The sequence below is a fragment of the Muscardinus avellanarius genome (assembly GCF_963383645.1).
Source record: "Muscardinus avellanarius genome assembly, chromosome: 16".
Classification (NCBI taxonomy): Eukaryota; Metazoa; Chordata; class Mammalia; order Rodentia; family Gliridae; genus Muscardinus; species Muscardinus avellanarius.
The window spans coordinates 4653468-4672180 of NC_137802.1; the positions used below are offsets into that span (position 1 = coordinate 4653468).

The 18713-nt window shown below is 54.6% G+C and overlaps 2 protein-coding genes across 3 annotated transcripts in view; both read left to right on the forward strand.

The window, feature by feature from the left end:
• Positions 1-2578: 2578 nt before the first annotated feature.
• Positions 2579-8112, forward strand: RNF112 (ring finger protein 112; the record flags this gene model as incomplete). Of its 2 annotated transcripts, XM_080714197.1 has the most annotated exons (15): positions 2579-2730; positions 2865-2975; positions 3157-3197; positions 4059-4344; positions 4518-4724; positions 4842-4958; positions 5932-6036; positions 6343-6393; positions 6505-6561; positions 6642-6716; positions 6819-6930; positions 7018-7187; positions 7260-7313; positions 7482-7556; positions 7642-8112. In XM_080714197.1, 14 exons carry the CDS (start codon positions 2922-2924, stop codon positions 8110-8112), a joined length of 1875 nt encoding a protein of 624 aa, XP_080570323.1. The 2 variants fall into 2 exon arrangements, with proteins under 2 accessions (XP_080570323.1, XP_080570322.1); XM_080714196.1 differs by lacking the exon at positions 2579-2730 and having other exon boundaries at positions 2922-2975; positions 6819-6927.
• Positions 8113-10745: 2633 nt separating this feature from the next.
• LOC308275561 (multidrug and toxin extrusion protein 1-like) overlaps positions 10746-18713 on the forward strand; it is a gene marked incomplete at both ends in the record, with an annotated part of 46511 nt that continues 38543 nt past the window's right edge. The window contains 2 exons of the mRNA XM_080713925.1: positions 10746-10864; positions 11010-11096. Coding sequence (XP_080570051.1) covers positions 10746-10864; positions 11010-11096 — 206 coding nt within the window. The remainder of the gene's footprint in view (positions 10865-11009; positions 11097-18713) is intronic.

The window sequence follows — 18713 nt, forward strand, 5'->3', positions numbered from 1 at the left end:
TCTCAGCCCCCCAAATTCTGGGATTTTACAAGTGTGACCCACCGTGCCCGGCTTTTATTCTTTAATTTGAAACAGGGTCTCACTAAGTTGCAGAGGGCCTCGTTAAGTAGCTGAGGCTGTCAGAGAGCCGCGATCCTCCGGTCTCAGCCTCCCCAGCGCTCGGGATGACAAGAGCACGCCGCCATGCCCGGCTCTTCTTTATTCTTTTCATATATCTGCAAAACCGTTGTTGAGCCGCCTCAAGCCTGACCCTGAGCTGTCGAAAGTTCTATGTAAGGAGCGTCGTGAGCACGGTGCCCTGGTGCACAGCTGTGATGTCAACACTTAGAAGCTGAGACAGGAGGATCGCAGGTTTGAAATCAGCATCAGCAAAGTAGCGACACTCTCAGCAACCTAGCAAGACCTTAAATTAAATAAAAGTAAAATAGCCGGGCATGGTGGCGCACGCTTGTCATCCCCACGCTTGGGAGGTGGAGACAGGAGGATCGCGCCGGTTTGGAGCCAGCCTCGCTGGCTTAAGAGACCCTGTTTCCAAATTTAAAAATATAAAATAAAGCCGGGCGTGGTGGCGCATGCTTGTAATCCCAGCATTCGGGAGGCTGAGACAGGAGGATCGCGGTTCGCGGGCGGCCTCAGCTACTTAGTGAGGCCCTCTGCAACTCAGTGAGACCCAGTTTCAAAATAAAGAATAAAAAATAGGGCCGGGGGTACCGCTCAGAGGTAGAATGCCCCCGGGTTCCATCCCCAGTACCACAAAAAAGTTTTAAAATAAAAATAAATAAAGGGCTGGGGATGCAGCTGAGATTAAAACAAAAATAAAAACAAAAAACAAACCCTAAAAAAAAGTCTTAGCTTTTTAGCTTTTATAATTCCGTCTTGGTATTATGTTATTTATTAATATTCTGGAAGCTTCTTCTTTTTTTTTTTTTTTTTTTGTGGTACTGGGGTTCCTGGAAGCCCTTCTACCTCGGGGATGCGCGATCCTCCTGTCTCCGCCTCCCAAGCGCAGGGATTACAAATGGTGCGCCACCACACCCGGCTTCTGGGAGCTTCTTAAACTAGAAATGTCCACGGCCTCCCTCCCGCCTGGAGCCCCTGTGGCCCCCTCTGACGGTCGTCTTTGGGGAGCCAGTGTGACGGTGTCTGCTCCTGGTGGGGCTCCCCTGTGTGGTGTCCACGCCGGGGCCTGGTCCCGCTGTTAGGCCTGTGGGGCAGGGTTTCCATAACAAGCCCCGAGGCCTGGGCTGCGCGCGCTCCAGCCAGGGAGCCTGTGGCTGATGAGACTTCTCCCCATAGGGCCGTCCACAGAAGTCCCTCATTTATTTGTTTGTTTGTTTATTTATTTTTGTGTGTGTCTAGGGATGGAACCCAGGGGCATTCTACCTCCGAGCTCCACCCCCAGCCCTATTTTTTATTCTTGATTTTGAAACAGGGTCTCACTGAGTTGCAGAGGGCCTCACCAAGTAGTAGCTGAGGCTGGCCGCGAACCGCGATCCTCTGGTCTCAGCCTCCCGAGTGCTGGGATTACAAACATGCGCCACCATGCCTGGCTCTGTTTGATTTTTCCTTCTTCTTCTTCTTCTTCTTCTTCTTCTTCTTCTTCTTCTTCTTCTTCTTCTTCTTCTTCTCCTTCTCCTTCTCCTTCTCCTTCTTCTTCTTCTTCTTCTTCTTTTTGGTGGTACTGGGGGTGGAACCCAGGGGCTTTTCTACCTCCGGGCTACACTCCCAGACCTATTTTTATACTTTATTTGGAAACAGGGTCTCACTAAGTTGCTGAGAGCCTCACTCAGTAGCTGAGGCTGGCTTCGAACCTGCGCGATCCTCCTGTCTCAGCCTCCCAAGCGCGGGGATTACGAGTGTGCGTCGCCACGCCCGGCTCTGTTTGATTTTTTTTTTTAAATCTGAAACAGGGCCTCCTTAAGTTGCTGAGACTGGCCTTGAACCTGCAATCCTCCTGCCTCAGTTTCCCAATTACTGGGACTACACCTCAGCTCTTACAGACAGAGCTCAGAGAACTGACAGGAAACACGTGGGGCCCTCCAGCTGGCGGCTGAGCTCAGACCAGCCTTGCCCCAAAGCCTGGGCTGCACCGAACTCGGCCTTCACCAAACCTGACCCAAGTTACGCTTCCAAGCTTTAGCCACGAGAGGGCCAGTCATGTCCAGGCTGGGAGGGTTGAGGCCAGGAGGGTCCAGGAAGGTGATGACCCCTGGACTCAGTGTGGGGGGTAGAGGAGGAACAGAGAGAGCCAACGGCTGGCTGGTTTGGGGGGCACAGGGTACATACAATGCCCAACAGTGCTAGGGAAGGCTGCAGCCCTGGGAAGGGGCAGCGATGTCCCCCTGGAAGAGGGCGGAGGGGCGCACGGGGTGCGCGCAGCCTCAAAGGCAGTAGGATAAAGGAACCAACAGCCTTCCTTTCTCTAGGTCCCCCCAGCTGCCTTCTCCCCTCTTCGCCCACCCTGCCCTGTGGCCCCGGGGGACCCAACTGGCCAGCCAGGCCGGCGCCGCCCCGTGTCCCACCGAGTTTCCGTTCTCCACGGCATCCTCATGGCATTTCTCTCTCTCCGTCGCCCTCCCCCTCCCTGTCCTCATCGGTCCCTCCGTCGCCATGGCGACTCACCACCTCCTGCATCCCAGCCTCTGCCAGGGATTCTGAGCAGAGCAGAGCAGCGCTGTCCCTCCCTCCTCCAGAGCTCTGGTACCCGCAGCCCTGTCTCCTCCCCCTGGGGTGAGCCTCCTCTTCCCGGGGGCCATCACGTTTGTCCTCCGGCTGGGCTGGCTCTGACGACGGGGAGGCCATCCCCCTGCCGCACCCTCCACCTGGCGAGGCCATCCCCCTGCCGCACCCTCCACCTGCCCCAGCTCGCCTGGCCCCTGGAGGAAGCCTCTCTCCACAATCCGCTCCCAAACCAGCCTCCCATGCCGAGGCCCAACTTGTCAGTTACTTCTTTCTGTCATCGGCTCGGCAAACGGGCAAGTCCGGAGAGGAGGGGGGTCCTGAAGTTGGGGGTGGGGGGGCGGGGTAGGAAGGAGTCACCTGGGTGGGGGATGGCGCTGGGGCGTGAGGGGGGAGGGGCCCGGGGAATCCGGAACGGAGACAGGAGCCTGGATTCTGCCCTAATTTTTCCCTCCCCCCCACCTCTCTCTTTCCAAGGAGAGAAAACGGAGCTTTATGGGAAGCCAAAGCAACAGTTGGTGAGTGCGCAGGGATGGTGCAGAGGGCCGGTCCTCAGTCAGTCCCAAACGTCCAGGAGGCTGCGGTCCAGGAGGCTGAGGCTTCTTCAGGGCCGTCCTGGGGGAGGGGAGGCGGCAGCAGGCTGGATGGCGGGGCTGTGGAGGGAGAGACGAGGACGAGCCTGTGGGTGCTTCAGGGAGACAGATGCTCACAGCTCAGCCACAGAGAGAGGGGACGGGATCTTTTTAAGAGGATGCGAGCTGGGCGTGGTGGCGCACGCCTGTCATCCCAGCATTTGGGAGGCTGAGATGGGACGATCCCGGTTCCCCGACAGCCTCAGCTACTTAGTGAGGCCCTTTGCAACTCAGTGAGACCCTGTTTCAAAAAAAAAAAAAAAAGAAAGAAAATAAATAAGGCTGGGGGTGTAGTTCGGAGGTAGAATGCCCCTGGGTTCCAACCCTGGTACCCCTCCCTCCCCCCCAAAAAAAAACCGGATGCCGCTGGGTGCTGGGAGACTCACCCTTAGGCAACTGTCTGAGCGGCAGGGGGTGTAGTTTCTTGCTTCTTGGGGTCTGGCTAAAGTCAGCACTAACCTTACCATTGCAACAATTAGGAAACCGAGGCCCAGGATGGGGAAGGACCCGGCTCAGGGTTGCAGGGCTGGGATGTGGACAGTCGGGGTTCCATGTAGGCTTTCTGCCGCCCCCCACTTTGGGACTCCCAAGTCCTGGGGTGCAGGAGGAAGGGACACAGCCCCTCTGGGAGCAGCTCCCGCAGCCCAGGCGGCCCTGAGAGAATTTGGAGAGGCACAGAGGGCCCTCCACCCCCTAACCCTGCACCGCCAGACATGCTGCTTCTGAATGGCCGGTCCTGTTCCCCAGGTCCCATGCATCCTTCCCCAAGCTGGAGCTGGGCCTGGGGCCCCGTCCGCCCGCACCTCGGGAGCTGCCCGCCTGCTCCATCTGCCTGGAGCGGCTCTGGGAGCCCGTCTCGCTGGACTGCGGTCACGACTTCTGCGCCCGGTGCTTCAGCACGCACCGCATCCCCGGCTGCGAGCCGCCCTGCTGCCCCGAATGCCGGAAGATCTGCAAACAGAAAAAGGGTCTGCGCAGCCTGGGGGAGAAGATGAGGCTCCTGCCGCAGCGGCCGCTGCCCCCAGCGCTGCAGGTGCACGGACCAGGCCTCGCGGAGGGCTGGGACCCCTGGGTCAGGTCCACGGGGACGCGGGGCTTGGGCTGTATCTTAGAATGGCAGAGGGGGCGTGGAGTTCCAGGCCAGGTGCACTGCAGACCCGGAGGCCCGTGGAAGCTGCTCAGAGGATCCTTCTGTCTCTGGCCCAGGAGACCTGCGCCGTGAGGGCCGAGCCTTTGCTGCTAGTGCGAGTCAGCGCCTCCGGGGGGCTCATCCTCAGGATGGGAGCCATCAACCGCTGCCTGAAACACCCCCTGGCCAGGGACGCTCCTGTCTGCCTGCTTGCTGTCCTGGGGGAGCCGCGCTCAGGGAAGTCCTCCCTCCTGGACCACTTGCTGCGGGGCTTGCCGGGCCTGGTGAGGGCAGGGCTGGCCGGGGGTTGAGGGAGGCCAGGCTGGCTCTGGACGCTGGCTGAGTCCTGGGCCTGGTCTTCTCTGGGATGGACCAGCTGATGCCCCCCGCTCTCCCTGTAGGAGTCCAGCGAGGCCAGCTGGCCCAGAGGAGAGGGGTCCAGATGGGGGGCCAATGGCCTCACCAGAGGAATATGGATGTGGAGTCACCCGTTTCTGCTGGGTAAAGAGGGGAAGAAGGTTAGTGGAGGAGGGCTGCAGACATGGCAAAGAGAAGGGGAATCGGGGCAGAAGTCTCGCCCAGCGGATGTGGTGGCACACGCCCAGCATCCCAGGACTTGGAAGGCTGAGACAGGAGAATCATGAATTCCAGGCCAGCCTCAGCAACTTAGCGAGACATTGCTTCAAAATAAAAAATGAAGCCGGGCGTGGTGGCGCACACTTGTAATCGCCGCGCTTGGGAGGCCGAGACAGGAGGATTGCGCGGGTTCGAAGCCAGCAGCCGCACTGGCTTAAGAGACCCTGTTTGCAAATAAAAAAAGCATAAAAATAGGTCTGGGAGTGTAGCCCGGAGTTAGAAGGGTTCCATAAAAAATAGGGCTGGAGGTGGAGTTCAGAGGTAGACTGTCCCCGGGCTCAATCTCTGGCATCTCACACACACACAAAATAATAAATAAGGCCAGACGTGGTGGCGCACGCTTGTCATCCCAGCATTTGGGAGGTGGAGACCGGAGGATCGCAAACCATGGACCGCCTCAGCTACTTAGCGAGGCCCTTCGCAACTCAGTGAGACCCGGTTTCAAAATAAAAGATTAAAAAAACAGGTTTAAGCCAGCCTCAGCTACTTAGTGAGGTTTTCAGCAACTTAGTGAGACCCTGTTTCCATAAAAAAAAAAAAAGAAGGTCTGGGAGTATAGCCTGGAGGTAGAAAGCCTCTGGGTTCCACCCCCAGTACCACCAAAAAAAAAAAAAAAATAGGGCTGGGGGTGTAGCTCAGAGGTAAAATGTCCTTGGGTTCCATCCCCAGTACCACAAAAAAATAAATAATAAATAAATAAATAAATAAAAGGGCTGGGGGGTGCAGCTCAGAGGTGGAACACCCCTGGGGTTTAGTACACACACACACACACACACACACACACACACACACAATCTTTGGGGGTGGGGATAGGAAGGCGGAGGTCAGGCGAAGGCTGATCCCCTGGCCTTGCAGGTGGCTGTGTTCCTTGTGGACACCGGGGACACCATGAGCCGGGAGCTGAGCAGAGAAACCAAGCTCAAACTCTGCGCTCTCACGGCGATGCTGAGCTCCTACCAGGTGAGAGGGCACCGCGGCTGGTGGGTGGGCGACCCCGGTCGGGGCCCGTGCCCAACTCCTGCCCCAACTCCTCCAGCCCCTGGCGGCTCACAGGCTTCGGGGTCTGCAGGCTTGGGGCGGGGGAGCCCCTGAATGAAGGAAAATTGCTCGCAGTCATGAAGGTGGGCCGGGAGGCCATAGGATCACAAACCTATGGGGGCGGACGGCCCCATGCAGGCGCCAAACCTGTGCCCCCAGGGTCCCCCCCAGCATTGCTTTGCCCCCGCAGACCCCCCCCACCCCGCATCTTATTTTCTTTGCTTCCAGATACTGAACACTTGCCAGGAACTGCAGGACACAGACCTGGATTATCTAGAGGTTCGGGGTCCCTGGGTCAGGGGATGGGGCGTGGCCCGCGGTGCCTGATGGGGGGGCATCCCTGAGCAGTGTGAGTTGGGCCCAGCTCCCTGTTCTCTGTGCCCGCCCTAGACATTTGTCCACGTGGCCGAGGTGGTGGGCCAGCATTATGGGATGGTGCCGATCCAGGTAAGACTCCCGGAGCTGGACGCGCGAGACCGTCGCGGACACCCCGCTGGCTGCCGGCGTCAGCATCCCTTCCCTTTCAGCACCTGGACCTCTTGGTTCATGACTCGGTGCACCCCAGCAAGGCCGGCCAGGCACTCCTGGGTGACGTCCTCCAGGTGAGCGGTGCAGAGGGAGGACAGGGAGCCGGCTGCTGGGTCCCGGCAGGGCGCACAGGGTGGCGGCCGGCTCCCCGGCTCAGACACAGCTTTGCCCACCAGAAGCTGCCCAGCAAGTACCCCAAGGCCCAGGAGCTGCTCCTGGGGAAGCGGGCCCGCTGCTACCTGCTGCCCGCGCCGGGGAGGCGCTGTGTGAACAGAGGCCCAGGCGGTGGTAAGTGAACCCGGAATGAAGCCCCCGGCCCCATCTTTCTCCCAGCCAAGCCCCCGGCCCCGCAGCACCGGGATTCTCTCTCCTCAGACCCCGAGGAGGACGTCCGCCGCCGCCTCCTGCCTTACGTCTCCGATGTGCTGAGCGCAGCCCCCCAGCACGCCAAGAGCCGCTGCCAGGGCTACTGGAGCGAGGGCCGCGCCGCGGCCAGGGGGGACAGGCGCCTGCTCACCGGGCAGCAGCTGGCTCAGGAGATCAAGGTGTGGAAACTCCCTGGAGACCCCGTGCTGGGGGGCCCCTGCACCCCCTGACCCGCGCTGGTGTCTCTGCAGAACCTCTCTGGCTGGATGGGGCGGATGGGGCCTGGTTTCAGCTCTCCGGAAGAGGTATGGCGTTCCCCCCCCCAACCCCGGGGAGGGTCCCCGGGAGCATGGGTCCGCCAGGGAGGGAGGCCTGGGGAGGGGGTCCTGGGAGGAAGGAGGAAGAGGCAGGCGGCACCCCGGCGGAGGCGGAGGAAGGAGCGAGCCAGGCAGCCTGGGTTCTCCCGTGGGCAGATGGCCGCGCAGCTGCACGACCTAAGGAAAGTTGACGCCGCCAGGAGGGAGTTTGAGGACTATGTAAGACAGCAGGTGAGGCCCGGGGCCTCCCTCGAGGGAGGCCGGGGTGGGCAGGGGACCCCGGGGCATCTTCGCGTCTCCTCCCCTGTCGCCCCAGGACGCAGCCACCAAGCGCATCTTCTCCGCGCTCCGGGTCCTGCCGGATACTATGCGGAACCTGCTGTCCACACAGAAGGATGCCATCTTGGCCCGCCACGGGGCAGCCCTGCTCTGCAAAGAGAGGGAGCAGATGCTGGAGGCCCTGGAGGCCGAGCTGCAGGCGGAGGCCAAGGCCTTCATGGACTCCTACACGATGCGCTTCTGCGGGCACCTGGCCGCCGTGGGGGGCGCCGTGGGCGCCGGGCTCATGGGCCTGGCCGGGGGCGTGGTGGGTGCGGGCATGGCTGCCGCGGCGCTGGCCGCCGAAGCCGGGATGGTGGCTGCAGGGGCAGCCGTGGGGGCCACGGGGGCCGCCGTGGTTGGGGGTGGCGTGGGCGCCGGGTTAGCAGCCACCGTGGGCTGTATGGAGAAGGAGGAGGACGAGAGGGTGCTGGGCGGGGACCGGGAGCCCCTTCTCCAGGAGGAATAACCCCCCAGGAGATGGACTCGGGAGACCTGGGGGGAAGGTCTGGGAGCAGCCCACGCGGTGTACCGACCACACCACCCCTGTTGGATGCCGATTGATTGGCTGGCCTGGCCGAGAGTCAGGATGGCTCCTAGGCCGAGCTCGGTGGTACACACCTGCCATCCCAGTCTTCGGGAGGCTGAGACAGGAGGATCGCAAATTCAAAGCCAGCCTCAGCAACTTAGTGAGGCCCTCAGCAACTCAGCGAGACCCTGTTGCAAAATAAAAAGGGCTGGGAGTATAGCTCGGAGGTAGAATGTTCCCCGGGTTTCAAGCCCTAGAAACACACACACACACACACACACACACACACACACACATTCGCGGTCCCCTTTCTGGTGCACGTTTGTAATCCCAGCATTCAGGAGGCTGAGAAAGGAGGATTGCGGTTCGAGGACAGCCTCAGCTACTTGGTGAGGCCCTTTGCAACTCAGTGAGGCCCTGTTTCAAAATAAAAAATAAAAAAATAGGGCTGGGGGTGTCACTTGGAGGTAGAATGCTCCTGGATTCCATTCCCAGTTCTGCAAAAAAAAAAAAAAAAAAAAAAAGACTGGATTGTGGGTGGGTAGGGTGGGCGCCATGCCCATGGAGGCCTGGGGCTGGGAAGAGAGGAGGAGGGGCACAGGGCGGAGCCAGGCTGTGACAGACAGGGGTCCAGACCCCTGTGTTGAGAGTCGCGCTCCCCGGACTCTTCCCAAAGCTGCCGAGGCCTGTGTGTTCGGCACGGCGCCCCGGGCTCACACCCTTGGCCCAGCCCCTCGCTGGACAACTGCCCTGTTCTTGCCCCCACGACAGACTTCATGCCAAAGAATCCCACGACCATCCCCGTCTGTGCAGAGCCACAGCCTCTACCCGACTGTTACAGTTGCAGAGGAGAAAGGTGTGCAGATGTTGCCCTCAGGTGGCCTTTCTCCCCGAGCCTGGGGGAGACGGCCCTGCTCCGTCCTGGGCAGACGGCCCTGCTCCGTCCTGGGCAGACGGCCCTGCTCCGTCCTGGGGAGACGGCGGCCCTGCTCCGTCCTGGGGGAGACGGCCCTGCTCCGTCCTGGGGGAGACGGCGGCCCTGCTCCGTCCTGGGGGAGACGGCGGCCCTGCTCCGTCCTGGCCTCCTGGATGCAGCCCCCGACTGCGCCAGGCTCCTGGGGCTGAAGAGCAGGAGCCCCTCCCTGGAGGACTGGAGGCTTTAGAGCCGGTACAATGTAAGGATGCTGGGCACATGACCCTTGATTTTATGAAAAATAAAATATGTGTACCTAAATGACAGCTTCCTGGTACATTTCTTTTTTTTTTTTAATCTACCTCCCTCCCTCCCTCCCTCCCTTTCTCTCTCTCTCTCTCTCTCTTTCTTTTCATGGAACTGGGAGTGGAACCCAGGGGCTTTCTACCTCTGGGCTATACCCTCAGCCCCATTTTTTAAATATATATATATGTATATATATGTATACACATAAATATATATATATGTATATATACATATATATTTATTTATTTGTTTATTTGCATTACTGGGGATGGAACCCAGGGGCATTCTACCTTCGAGCTACACTGGGAGTAGAACCCAGGGGCCTTCTACCTCCGGGCTATACTCCCAGACCTATTTTATATTTTATTTGGAAACAGGGTCTCACTAAGTTGCTGAGAGCCTCACTAAGTAGCTGAGGCTGGCTTCGAACCTGCGCGATCCTCCGGTCTCAGCCTCCCAAGCGCTGAGACTACAAGCGTGCCCACCACGCCCAGCTTATTTTATATTTTATTTTTTTATTTTTGTGTGTATGGTACTGGGGCTGGAACTCAGGGGCATTCTACCTCTAAGTTACACACCCAGTCCTATTTTTTATTCTTTATTTGGAAACAGGGCCGCACTAAGTAGCTGAGACCGTTCACGAATCAGGATTCTCCTAAATGCTGAGATTACAAGTGTGTGCCCTCACGCCCAGCTTTTATTCTTTATTTGGAAACAGGGTCTCACCAAGTTTCAGAGAGCCTCACTAAGTAGCCGAGGCTGTCCACGAACCTGTGATCCTCTTGTCTCAGCCTCCCAAGTACTGGGATTACAAGCGTGCGCCACCACGCCCGGCTTGCGGGGCAGCTTTAATTAATTAATTATTTGTTTGTTTGTTTATTATTTATTTATTTTTGCAGTACTGAGGGATGGAACCCCGGACATGCTACCTCCGAGCTCCACCCCAGCCCTATTTTTTATTCTTGATTTTGAAACAGGGGCTCACTGAATTGCCGAGGGCCTCGCTAAGTAGCTGAGGCTGGCCGCGAACCGCGATCCTCCTGTCTCAGCCTCCCGAGTGCTGGGATGACAAGCGTGCGCCGCCACGCCCGGCTGCAGGGCAGCTTTGGAGACGCCCATGGAGGAAGGAGCAGGGGTCGTGCCCCTGGACATCCACCTGCCTGCTCTGCTGGCCCCGGCTCTGCATCTCAGACAGGGGCACAGACACAGACTGGGGAGGGGGGTCCCCAGACAAGGATGCCCATTAGCTGATGGAGAGGCAGGGAGCCTGGGAGTCCGGCTTCACTATTCGCAAAACCCCCAAAATGTTTCTGTGCCGAAGCCGAGATATGCCCGTTCTCACTGCCTGTGGCCGATGGGGCCCCAGCTCCGGGAGAGTGTGGGGGAGGCAGAGACCGGGGCCATGGCGAAGACAGATGGTGGCACAGCTGAAGCCGCGGTTAACAGGCTGGGGACAGAACATCCCGGGGCCGGGTGTGGGTGTGGGCGCCGGGGACGGCTGAGGGCAGCTCTCTTTGGGAAACCGGGCCAGGGGTGGGGACGGGGTCTAGGCCTTGGCGTTTGTGGAGAAAGGCTTTCTGGAAGCCTCTCTCTGAGCCCTTCCGCTATCATCTGGTAGACATGTGAGCTGTGACATCTCCCAGACTTCGGGGCTGGCAGGCTCCGGGAACTCGGGGGCCTCTGAGGACTCAGATGGAGGGGGAGGGTGCCGTGTGGCTGCAACCCCCTCGCCCGGCGGCACTGGAAGAAAGCTGCGAGTCGATTTTTGTTTTTTTTAGGTACCGGGGATGGAAGCCAGGGACATTCTACCTCTGAGCTGTACACCCAGCCTGATTTTTTATTTTTATTTTGAAACAGGGTCTCGCTGAGTTGCAGAGGGCCTCCCTAAGTAGCCGAGGCTGGCCACGAACCTGCGATCCTCCCGTCTCAGCCTCCCAAGTGTAGGGATTACAAGTGTGGGCCACCTGGCTCACCTGGTCGACTTCTTGCCCTCTGAACGGACGGGGATTGGTCGGCCCAGCTAGGGAAGCTTCTGCAGAGACAGAACGGGTGATATTAAGCCGCCTTTGTCTTGTGTCTGATACCTTTCAACACATTTCTCCAAACAGCATCTCCCTTAAGCCATGGAACCAACCATCTCGTGCAGAAAACAGGAGACGCAGCCCGGCGGGGTGGCGCACGCCTGTATCCCAGTTCTTGGGAGGCTGAGACAGGAGGATCGCGGTTCGTGGCCAGCCTCAGCTACTTAGTGAGGCCCTCTGCAACTCAGCGAGACCCTGTTTCCAAATAAAGAATAAAAAATAGGGCCCGGGGTGTAGCTTGGAGGTAGAATGCCCCTGGGTTCCATCCCCAGTATGGCAAAAATAAATAAGAAAGGAAGAAAGAAAGGAAGGAGAAAAAAGAAAGAAAGAAAGAAAGAAAGAAAGAAAGAAAGAAAGAAAGGGTCTCACTAAGTTGCTGAGGCTGGCCTTGAACCTGCGATCCTCCTATCTCAGCCTCCCAGATACTGGAATATGAGGTGTGTATCACCGCATCCAGCGGGGATTGCACTGGGGGGCTGTTTTATGACTACACCCTCTCCTCCCCGACCCCAGCTGACACAGAAATGTGTTCCTTGAGATGGAGGACGCTACAAAGAACACCTCAGATGTTGCTGGTTGGGTGCGGAGTGCGAGAAAAAACACCGCGCGTCGTGACAAAAAAATTTGTGCAGCGCCGCCGGCCAGAACTTGGAAAGCAGATCTGTGCGGCTGAGAAAGAAAAGAAAATTGTCAAGTCTGCCAACCCAGAACCTCCTCTCCACCCATGTGTTGTGGCACAGACGAGTCAACCAGATGGAGCCGCGGCGCGTGTGATACTGGAGCGTGATTGCCAAGACGCCAGGAATCCCACCCTGGTTACGAGCCCGGGGCAGGTGCGTTCCCGGGAGTGCGCATCTGGGCTCCGTGGGGATTTGTGTGTGTGTAAATGTGGGGTACTGGGACTTGGATCCAGGGCGCTCTACCTCCTGTCTATGTTCCCAGCCCTATTTTTATTTTTCATTTTGAAACGGGGGTCTCGCTAAGTGGCTGAAGGGCTCGCTAAATGGCCGAGGCTGACTTCGAACCTGCGATCCTCCTGTCTCCGCCCCCCCCCCACCAGGTGCACTGCACCTGGCTGGGGGGTTTTCATAGTGTCTTTGGCTATACATTACATGTTTTCATAAATCACCCGAAATCCATCTAGTATGGGGTGAGTGGGGGACAGGACCCAGGGCATTTTACCTCGGAGCCACACCCCCCCCAGCCCTATTTTTTATTCTTTTTTTTTTTTTTTTTTGGTGGTACTGGGGTTCCTGGAAGCCCTTCTACCTTCGGGCTACACTCCCAGACCTATTTTTAATTTTTTTTTTTTTTTTAAATTTGGAAACAGGGTCTCCTAAGCCAGCGCGCGCGGCTGGCTTCGAACCTGCGCGATCCTCCTGTCTCTGCCTCCCAAGCGCGGGGATTACAAGCGTGCGCCACCACGCCCGGCTTTATTCTTTATTTTGAACCCAGAGGCATTCAACCTCCAAGCTGCAACCCCCACCTCCCGCTACACTCCCAGACACCTATTTTATATTTTTATTTGGGAAACAGGTTCTCTTAAGACAGCGCGGCTGGCTTCCAACCAGCGCAATCCTCTTGTCTCTGCCTCCCAAGCGCGGGGATTACAAGTGCGCGTCACCACGCCCGGCTACCCCAGCCCTATTTTATTTGTATTTATTATTATTATTATTATTATTATTATTATTATTATTATTATTAGTGGTACTGGGGGTGGAACCCAGAGGCTTTCTACCTCCGGGCTATACTCCCAGACTTTTTTTTTATACTTTATTTGGAAACAGGATCTCACTAAGTTGCTGAGAGCCTCACTAAGTAGCTGAGGCTGGCTTCGAACCCGCGCGATCCTCCTGTCTCGGCCTCCCAAGCGCGGGGATGACAAGCGTGCGCTGCCACGCCCGGCCTTTATTTGTATTTCGAAACAAGGTCTTGCTAGGTTAATGAGCCTCACTATTTGCCGAGGCTGTCCTCAATCCTGCCATTCTCCTATCTCAGCCTCCCGAGGACTGGGATTACAAGCCTGTGCCATCATGCCCGGATCTTATTTTCTTTCTTTTTTCTTTTCTTTTTTTGCAGTACCGGGGATGGAACCCAGGGACATTCTACCTCTGAGCTACACCCCCCCCCCGGTCCTATTTTCTCTCCTTTTATTTTGAAACACGGTCTCACTGAGTTGCAAAGGCAACAGTACATTAAGTCTTAAAGATATTTTCAGGAAAGAAATATTTAAAACTCAGAATTTTAAAGGTGCGATCGGAGTGTAGCTTAATGATACATCACATGCTTAGCATGCACAAGACCTTGGGATTGATTCTCAGCCCGCAAAAGTTAGAACAAATAAACTAGCCAGGCGTGGTGGACGTGCCTGTCATCCCAGTACTTGGGAGGCTGTATAGGAAGGTCGCAGGTTCGAGGCCAGCCTCAGCAAGTAGTGAGACTCTCATCAACCTGGTGAGACCCTGTTTCAAATTCAAAATAAAATAGGGCTGAGGGCGTAGCTCAGAGGTAGAATGCCCCTGAGTTCAATCCCAATAATGAAAGAAGGAAGGAAGGAAAGAAGCCGGGCGTGGGGTGCACACTTATAATCCCAGCTTTTGGAGGCTGAGACAGGAGGATCACGGTTCCTGGACAGCCTCAGTTACCTAGTGAGGCCCTTTGCAACACAGTGAGACCCTGTTTCAAAATATCAAAATAAAGAATAAAAATAGGGCTGGGGGTGTAGCTTGGAAGTAGACGCCGCAAAAAAAAAAAAAAAAAGGAAGGAAAGAAATTTCTACATTAATAGAATAAAAAATAGGGCTGGGGTTCCATCCCCAGTACCACCAAAAAATTAAAATAAAATAAAAAATAAAGGCGTCTACATTAATCATAGCTCATCAGCAAGGTGAACTACGCCGTGACCGTTAAATTTTTCTTTCCCTTTGTAGGTAACAGATGCTGGAACTTTACATTTTAATGGAAAAATTTCTACATAAGGAGTTTGCTTCCCGATGGTGGGGATGTCAAATGACGTAGCCACCGTGAAAAGCAGTAGGAGGTTCCTTAAAACATTAAAAATAGTCGAGCCGTATGATCCAGCAGTCCACGTCTGGGTATATGTCCAAAAGCACCCAAGTCAGGATCTCAAAGGGACATTTGCATATTTTCGCGTTTACCGCTGCCAAAGGGTCCCTTAATGGAGGAAGGAATACAAAGTTTTGCAGCGGGGCGCGGTGGCGCACGCTTGTAATCCCAGCATTCGGGAGGCTGAGACAGGAGGATCACAGGTTCGCAGCCAGCCTCAGCTACTTAGCGAGGCCCTCTGCAACCCAGTGAGACCCTGTTTCAAAATAAAGAATAAAGAATAGGGCTGGGGTGTAGCTCAGAGGTCGAATGCCCCTGGGTTCCACCCCCAGTACTGCAAAAAAAGAAGGAGGAGGGGGAGGAAGAGGAGAAGGAGGAAAACGAAAATGTGGTATAGATATTTAAGGGAATATTATGAGTCTTTATTTATTTATTTATTTTTGCTGAAGATTTAAAGAAGTTTATTAAAAGATAGTAATACAGAAGATAGGTACAGCTCCATACCAGACTGGCATGGAGGGGTGACTCGAATGAATACACCCCATTATGAGCCTTTATCTTTTTAATTTTTTAAAAAATTTTTTGGTGGTACTGGGGGTGGAACCCAGGGGCTTTCTACCTCCGGGCTATACTCCCAGACCTTTTTTATATTTTATTTGGAAACAGGGTCTCACTAAGTCGCTGAGAGCCTCACTAAGTAGCTGAGGCTGGCCTTGAACCCGTGCGATCCTCCTGTCTCCGCCTCCCAAGCGCGGGGATGACAAGCGTGCCCACCACGCCCGGCTTGTGTTTTATTTTGAAGCCAGTCTCGCGCTAGGCTGGTGGGCGTCTGGCCACTCGGGGAAGCTGTCCTGGAATCTGCCATCCTCCTGCGTCAGCTTCCCAGGTACTGGGATTTACGGGCGTGAGAAGATTTCTCAGCATCGTACGCACGCTTCTGTTCTGGAGGGAAGGGGCGTGAGGTCAAGTCCAGCCATCCCTGGGCTCCCCGGGCTGTTCTGGGGCCCTCCTGTGCACAAGAACCCAGAGCCTTCATTAAAGCTCCTTCTGGGCTTTGCTGGGTCTGCCTGCTGGGTTCACCTGACGCAGAGATCTTACAGCCAGGGATTTGGCTGGCTCAGCTGATTCCTGTGCCGCCTCGGGGTAACCCAGAGGCCGGCGTCCCACCCCGGGCGCCGTGCCAGTCTCCCTCCCTCGCTAAGAGTCCTCAGGGCAGCTGGGCTCCCTCGGGAACTTCTGTAATTGGGGTGCAGAGAAAGCCCCCCAGGTGCCCGCAGTTCAAAGGAATCTGTTTTCTAGGTAGTGTTGTCAACCAGCTGTCTTCCTGAGGCAGGTGCCTTTATTAAGGAGATGCCCTCCCAGAGGCCAATTCCTTTTCCAAAAGAATAGCTTTTTAGAGCTACTCCCTGAGTCAGCCTGTCCGTCCTTCCTTCCTTCCCTTCTCTTCTTTTTTCTTTTCTTTTTTTTTCTTTTCTTTTGCTGGGGATGAAACCCAGGGGCATCCTACCTTGGAGATACACCCCCAGCCCCATTTTTTTTTTTTTTTTTTTTTGGTGTGTGCTACTTGGGGATAGAACCCAGGGGCATTCTACCTCCGAGCTCCACCCCCCTGCCCTATTTTTTATTCTTTATTTTGAAACAGGGTCTCACTGAGTTGCAAAGGGCCTCAGTAGCTGAGGCTGTCGGCGAACCGCGATCCTCCGGTCTCAGCCTCCCGAATACTTGTTTTTTTTTTTTTTTTTTTTTTTTTTTTTTGGAAGCCCTTCTCCAGGCTACACTCCCAGACCTTTTATATTTTTATTTGGAAACAAGGTCTCTTAAGCCAGCGAAGCTGGCTCCGAACCGTGATCCTCCTGTCTCCGCCTCCCAAGCGTGGGGATTACAAGCGTGCGCCACCACGCCCGGCCTGGCTTGTCTTTTTAAATTATGACTTTGTAAATCAAAACAGAACTGAGGATGGGGTACACGTGGGTAAATACCGGGGAACTGAAGAACGCTTACCTGGGTATCACAGGAAGCCTGTGCAGCACGGGGCTGAGAACACATCCCGAAACGCCAATGGATGGGTCCAGAATATGCCACCCTGAAATAGTCTCCCCTGGCATATTCTGAGCTGGTCATTCCAAAAAAAACAAAAACAAAACAAAACTGCAGACTCACCCGACTGTGGTGTGACCTATAATCCCAGTATTTGGGAGACTGAGACAGGAGGATTGCCGGCCAGCCTCAGCAATTTAATAAGACTTTTTCAAAATAATACAGGGCTGGGGTGTAGCTCAGAGGTAGAAGCCCCTGGGTTCAAATTTCCAGTGTGAAAAGAAACAATGAGCTGGGCGTGGTGGGCACGCTCGTCATCCCAGCACTCGGGAGGCAGAGACAGGAGGATTGCGCAGGTTGAAGTCAGCCTCGCTGGCTTAAGAGACCCTATTTCCAAATAAAACTAATACAAAATAGGTCTGGGAGGTAAAAGGGTTTCCAGGAACCCCAGTACCACCAAAATAATTAATAATAATAATAATAATAATAATAATAATAATAGAGTTCAGCCTGGAGTGGTGGCCCATACCTGTGATCCCAGTACTTGGGAGGCTGAGACAGGAGGATTGAAGGTTTGAGACCAGTCACAGGAACTTAGCGAAACCCTGTTTCAAAACAAAAATAAGCGGGGCGCGGTGGCGCACGCTTGTCATCCCAGCATTCGGGAGGCTGAGACCTGGAGGATCGCGGTTCGCGGACAGCCTCAGCTACTTAGTGAGGCCCTCGGCAACTCAGTGAGACCCGGTTTCAAAATAAAGAATAAAAAATAGGGCAGGGGGTGTAGCTCAGAGGTCAAATGCCTCTGGGTTCCATCCTCAGACACACACACACACACACACACACACACACAAATAAATAAATAAATAAATAAACACAAGGTCTTGCTTGGTGGCTGAGGGTCTCAGCTTCCGAGGCTGGCCTTGAACTTGCGATCCTCCTGTCTCAGCCCTCTTAGTCTGGGCATGGCAGGCATGCTCAGAGTGCCCTGCTGGGTCTTGCTTGAACTTTCTGGTTTTGTCCTTTTCTTTCTTCTTCCTTCTGGAAAAATCCAGTCATTTCACTTCAGGACAAAATCTTATTTTACCATCCAATATCCTTTCTCAACCCAAAATATTCTCTTTTCTTTATAATCTTTACCAAAAATACACCCTTAAACTCAGAACTCTCTTCATGTCTCCCTCCTACTTACCGGTTCCGTTCTGCTATTTCCGTCCTTAAATTCATATTTTGAAACAATCCTTATAAAGTTTCTGAATTTAGACCTAATTAATTTTTTCAATTAAATCATACTTTACGTTTTCAAAACATTATTTTCCATCAAAACGCAGCTAACTTTCCTTTCATTCTTTGTATACAGAATTGTACATGTTAACTAGAATTTAACCCTCAATAACTTATTTTTTAGTGAAGAACCAGAAAAGCAATATTGCAGTCTTTTTATATATCCATAATCTATGACATGGACAGTCAATAGACCCAAGTATGTTGTCTTTTTTTCTGTGTGTGGTACTGGGGATGGAGCCCAGGGGCATTCGACCTCCGAGCTACACCCCCAGCCCTAGTTTTTAGTCTTTATTTTGAAACCGGGTCTCACTGAGTTGCCGAGGGCCTCGCTAAGTAGCTGAGGCTGTCCGCGAACCGCGATCCTCCAGGTCTCAGCCTCCCGAATGCTGGGATTATAAGCGCGCGCCACCACGCCCGCTCTATAGAGAATTTAGGAAACTGAGAGTACTTGAATTTAGTATTTGACTTTTTTTGGGTACTAAGAATTGAACCCAGGTGCATTCTACCTCTGAACTACACAGACACACAGACACACACAGAGACACACACACACAGACACACACACATGTATATGTTATATTTTTTATATATATTATCATATATAATGTATATATTTATTTTGAAACAAGGTCTCACTAGGTTTTTGAGTCTTACTTATTGCTGAAGCTGTCCTCAAACCTGCAATCCTCCTGTCTCAGACTCCTAAATATTGGGATTATAGGTGTGTGTCACCACACCCGTCTTGATCTTTTGGTATTTTAATTTGCAAATGATAGTAATGTTTCATTTTTTTTTTTTTTTTTGGTGGTACTGGGGTTCCTAGAAGCCCTTTTATCTCTGGGCTACACTCCTAG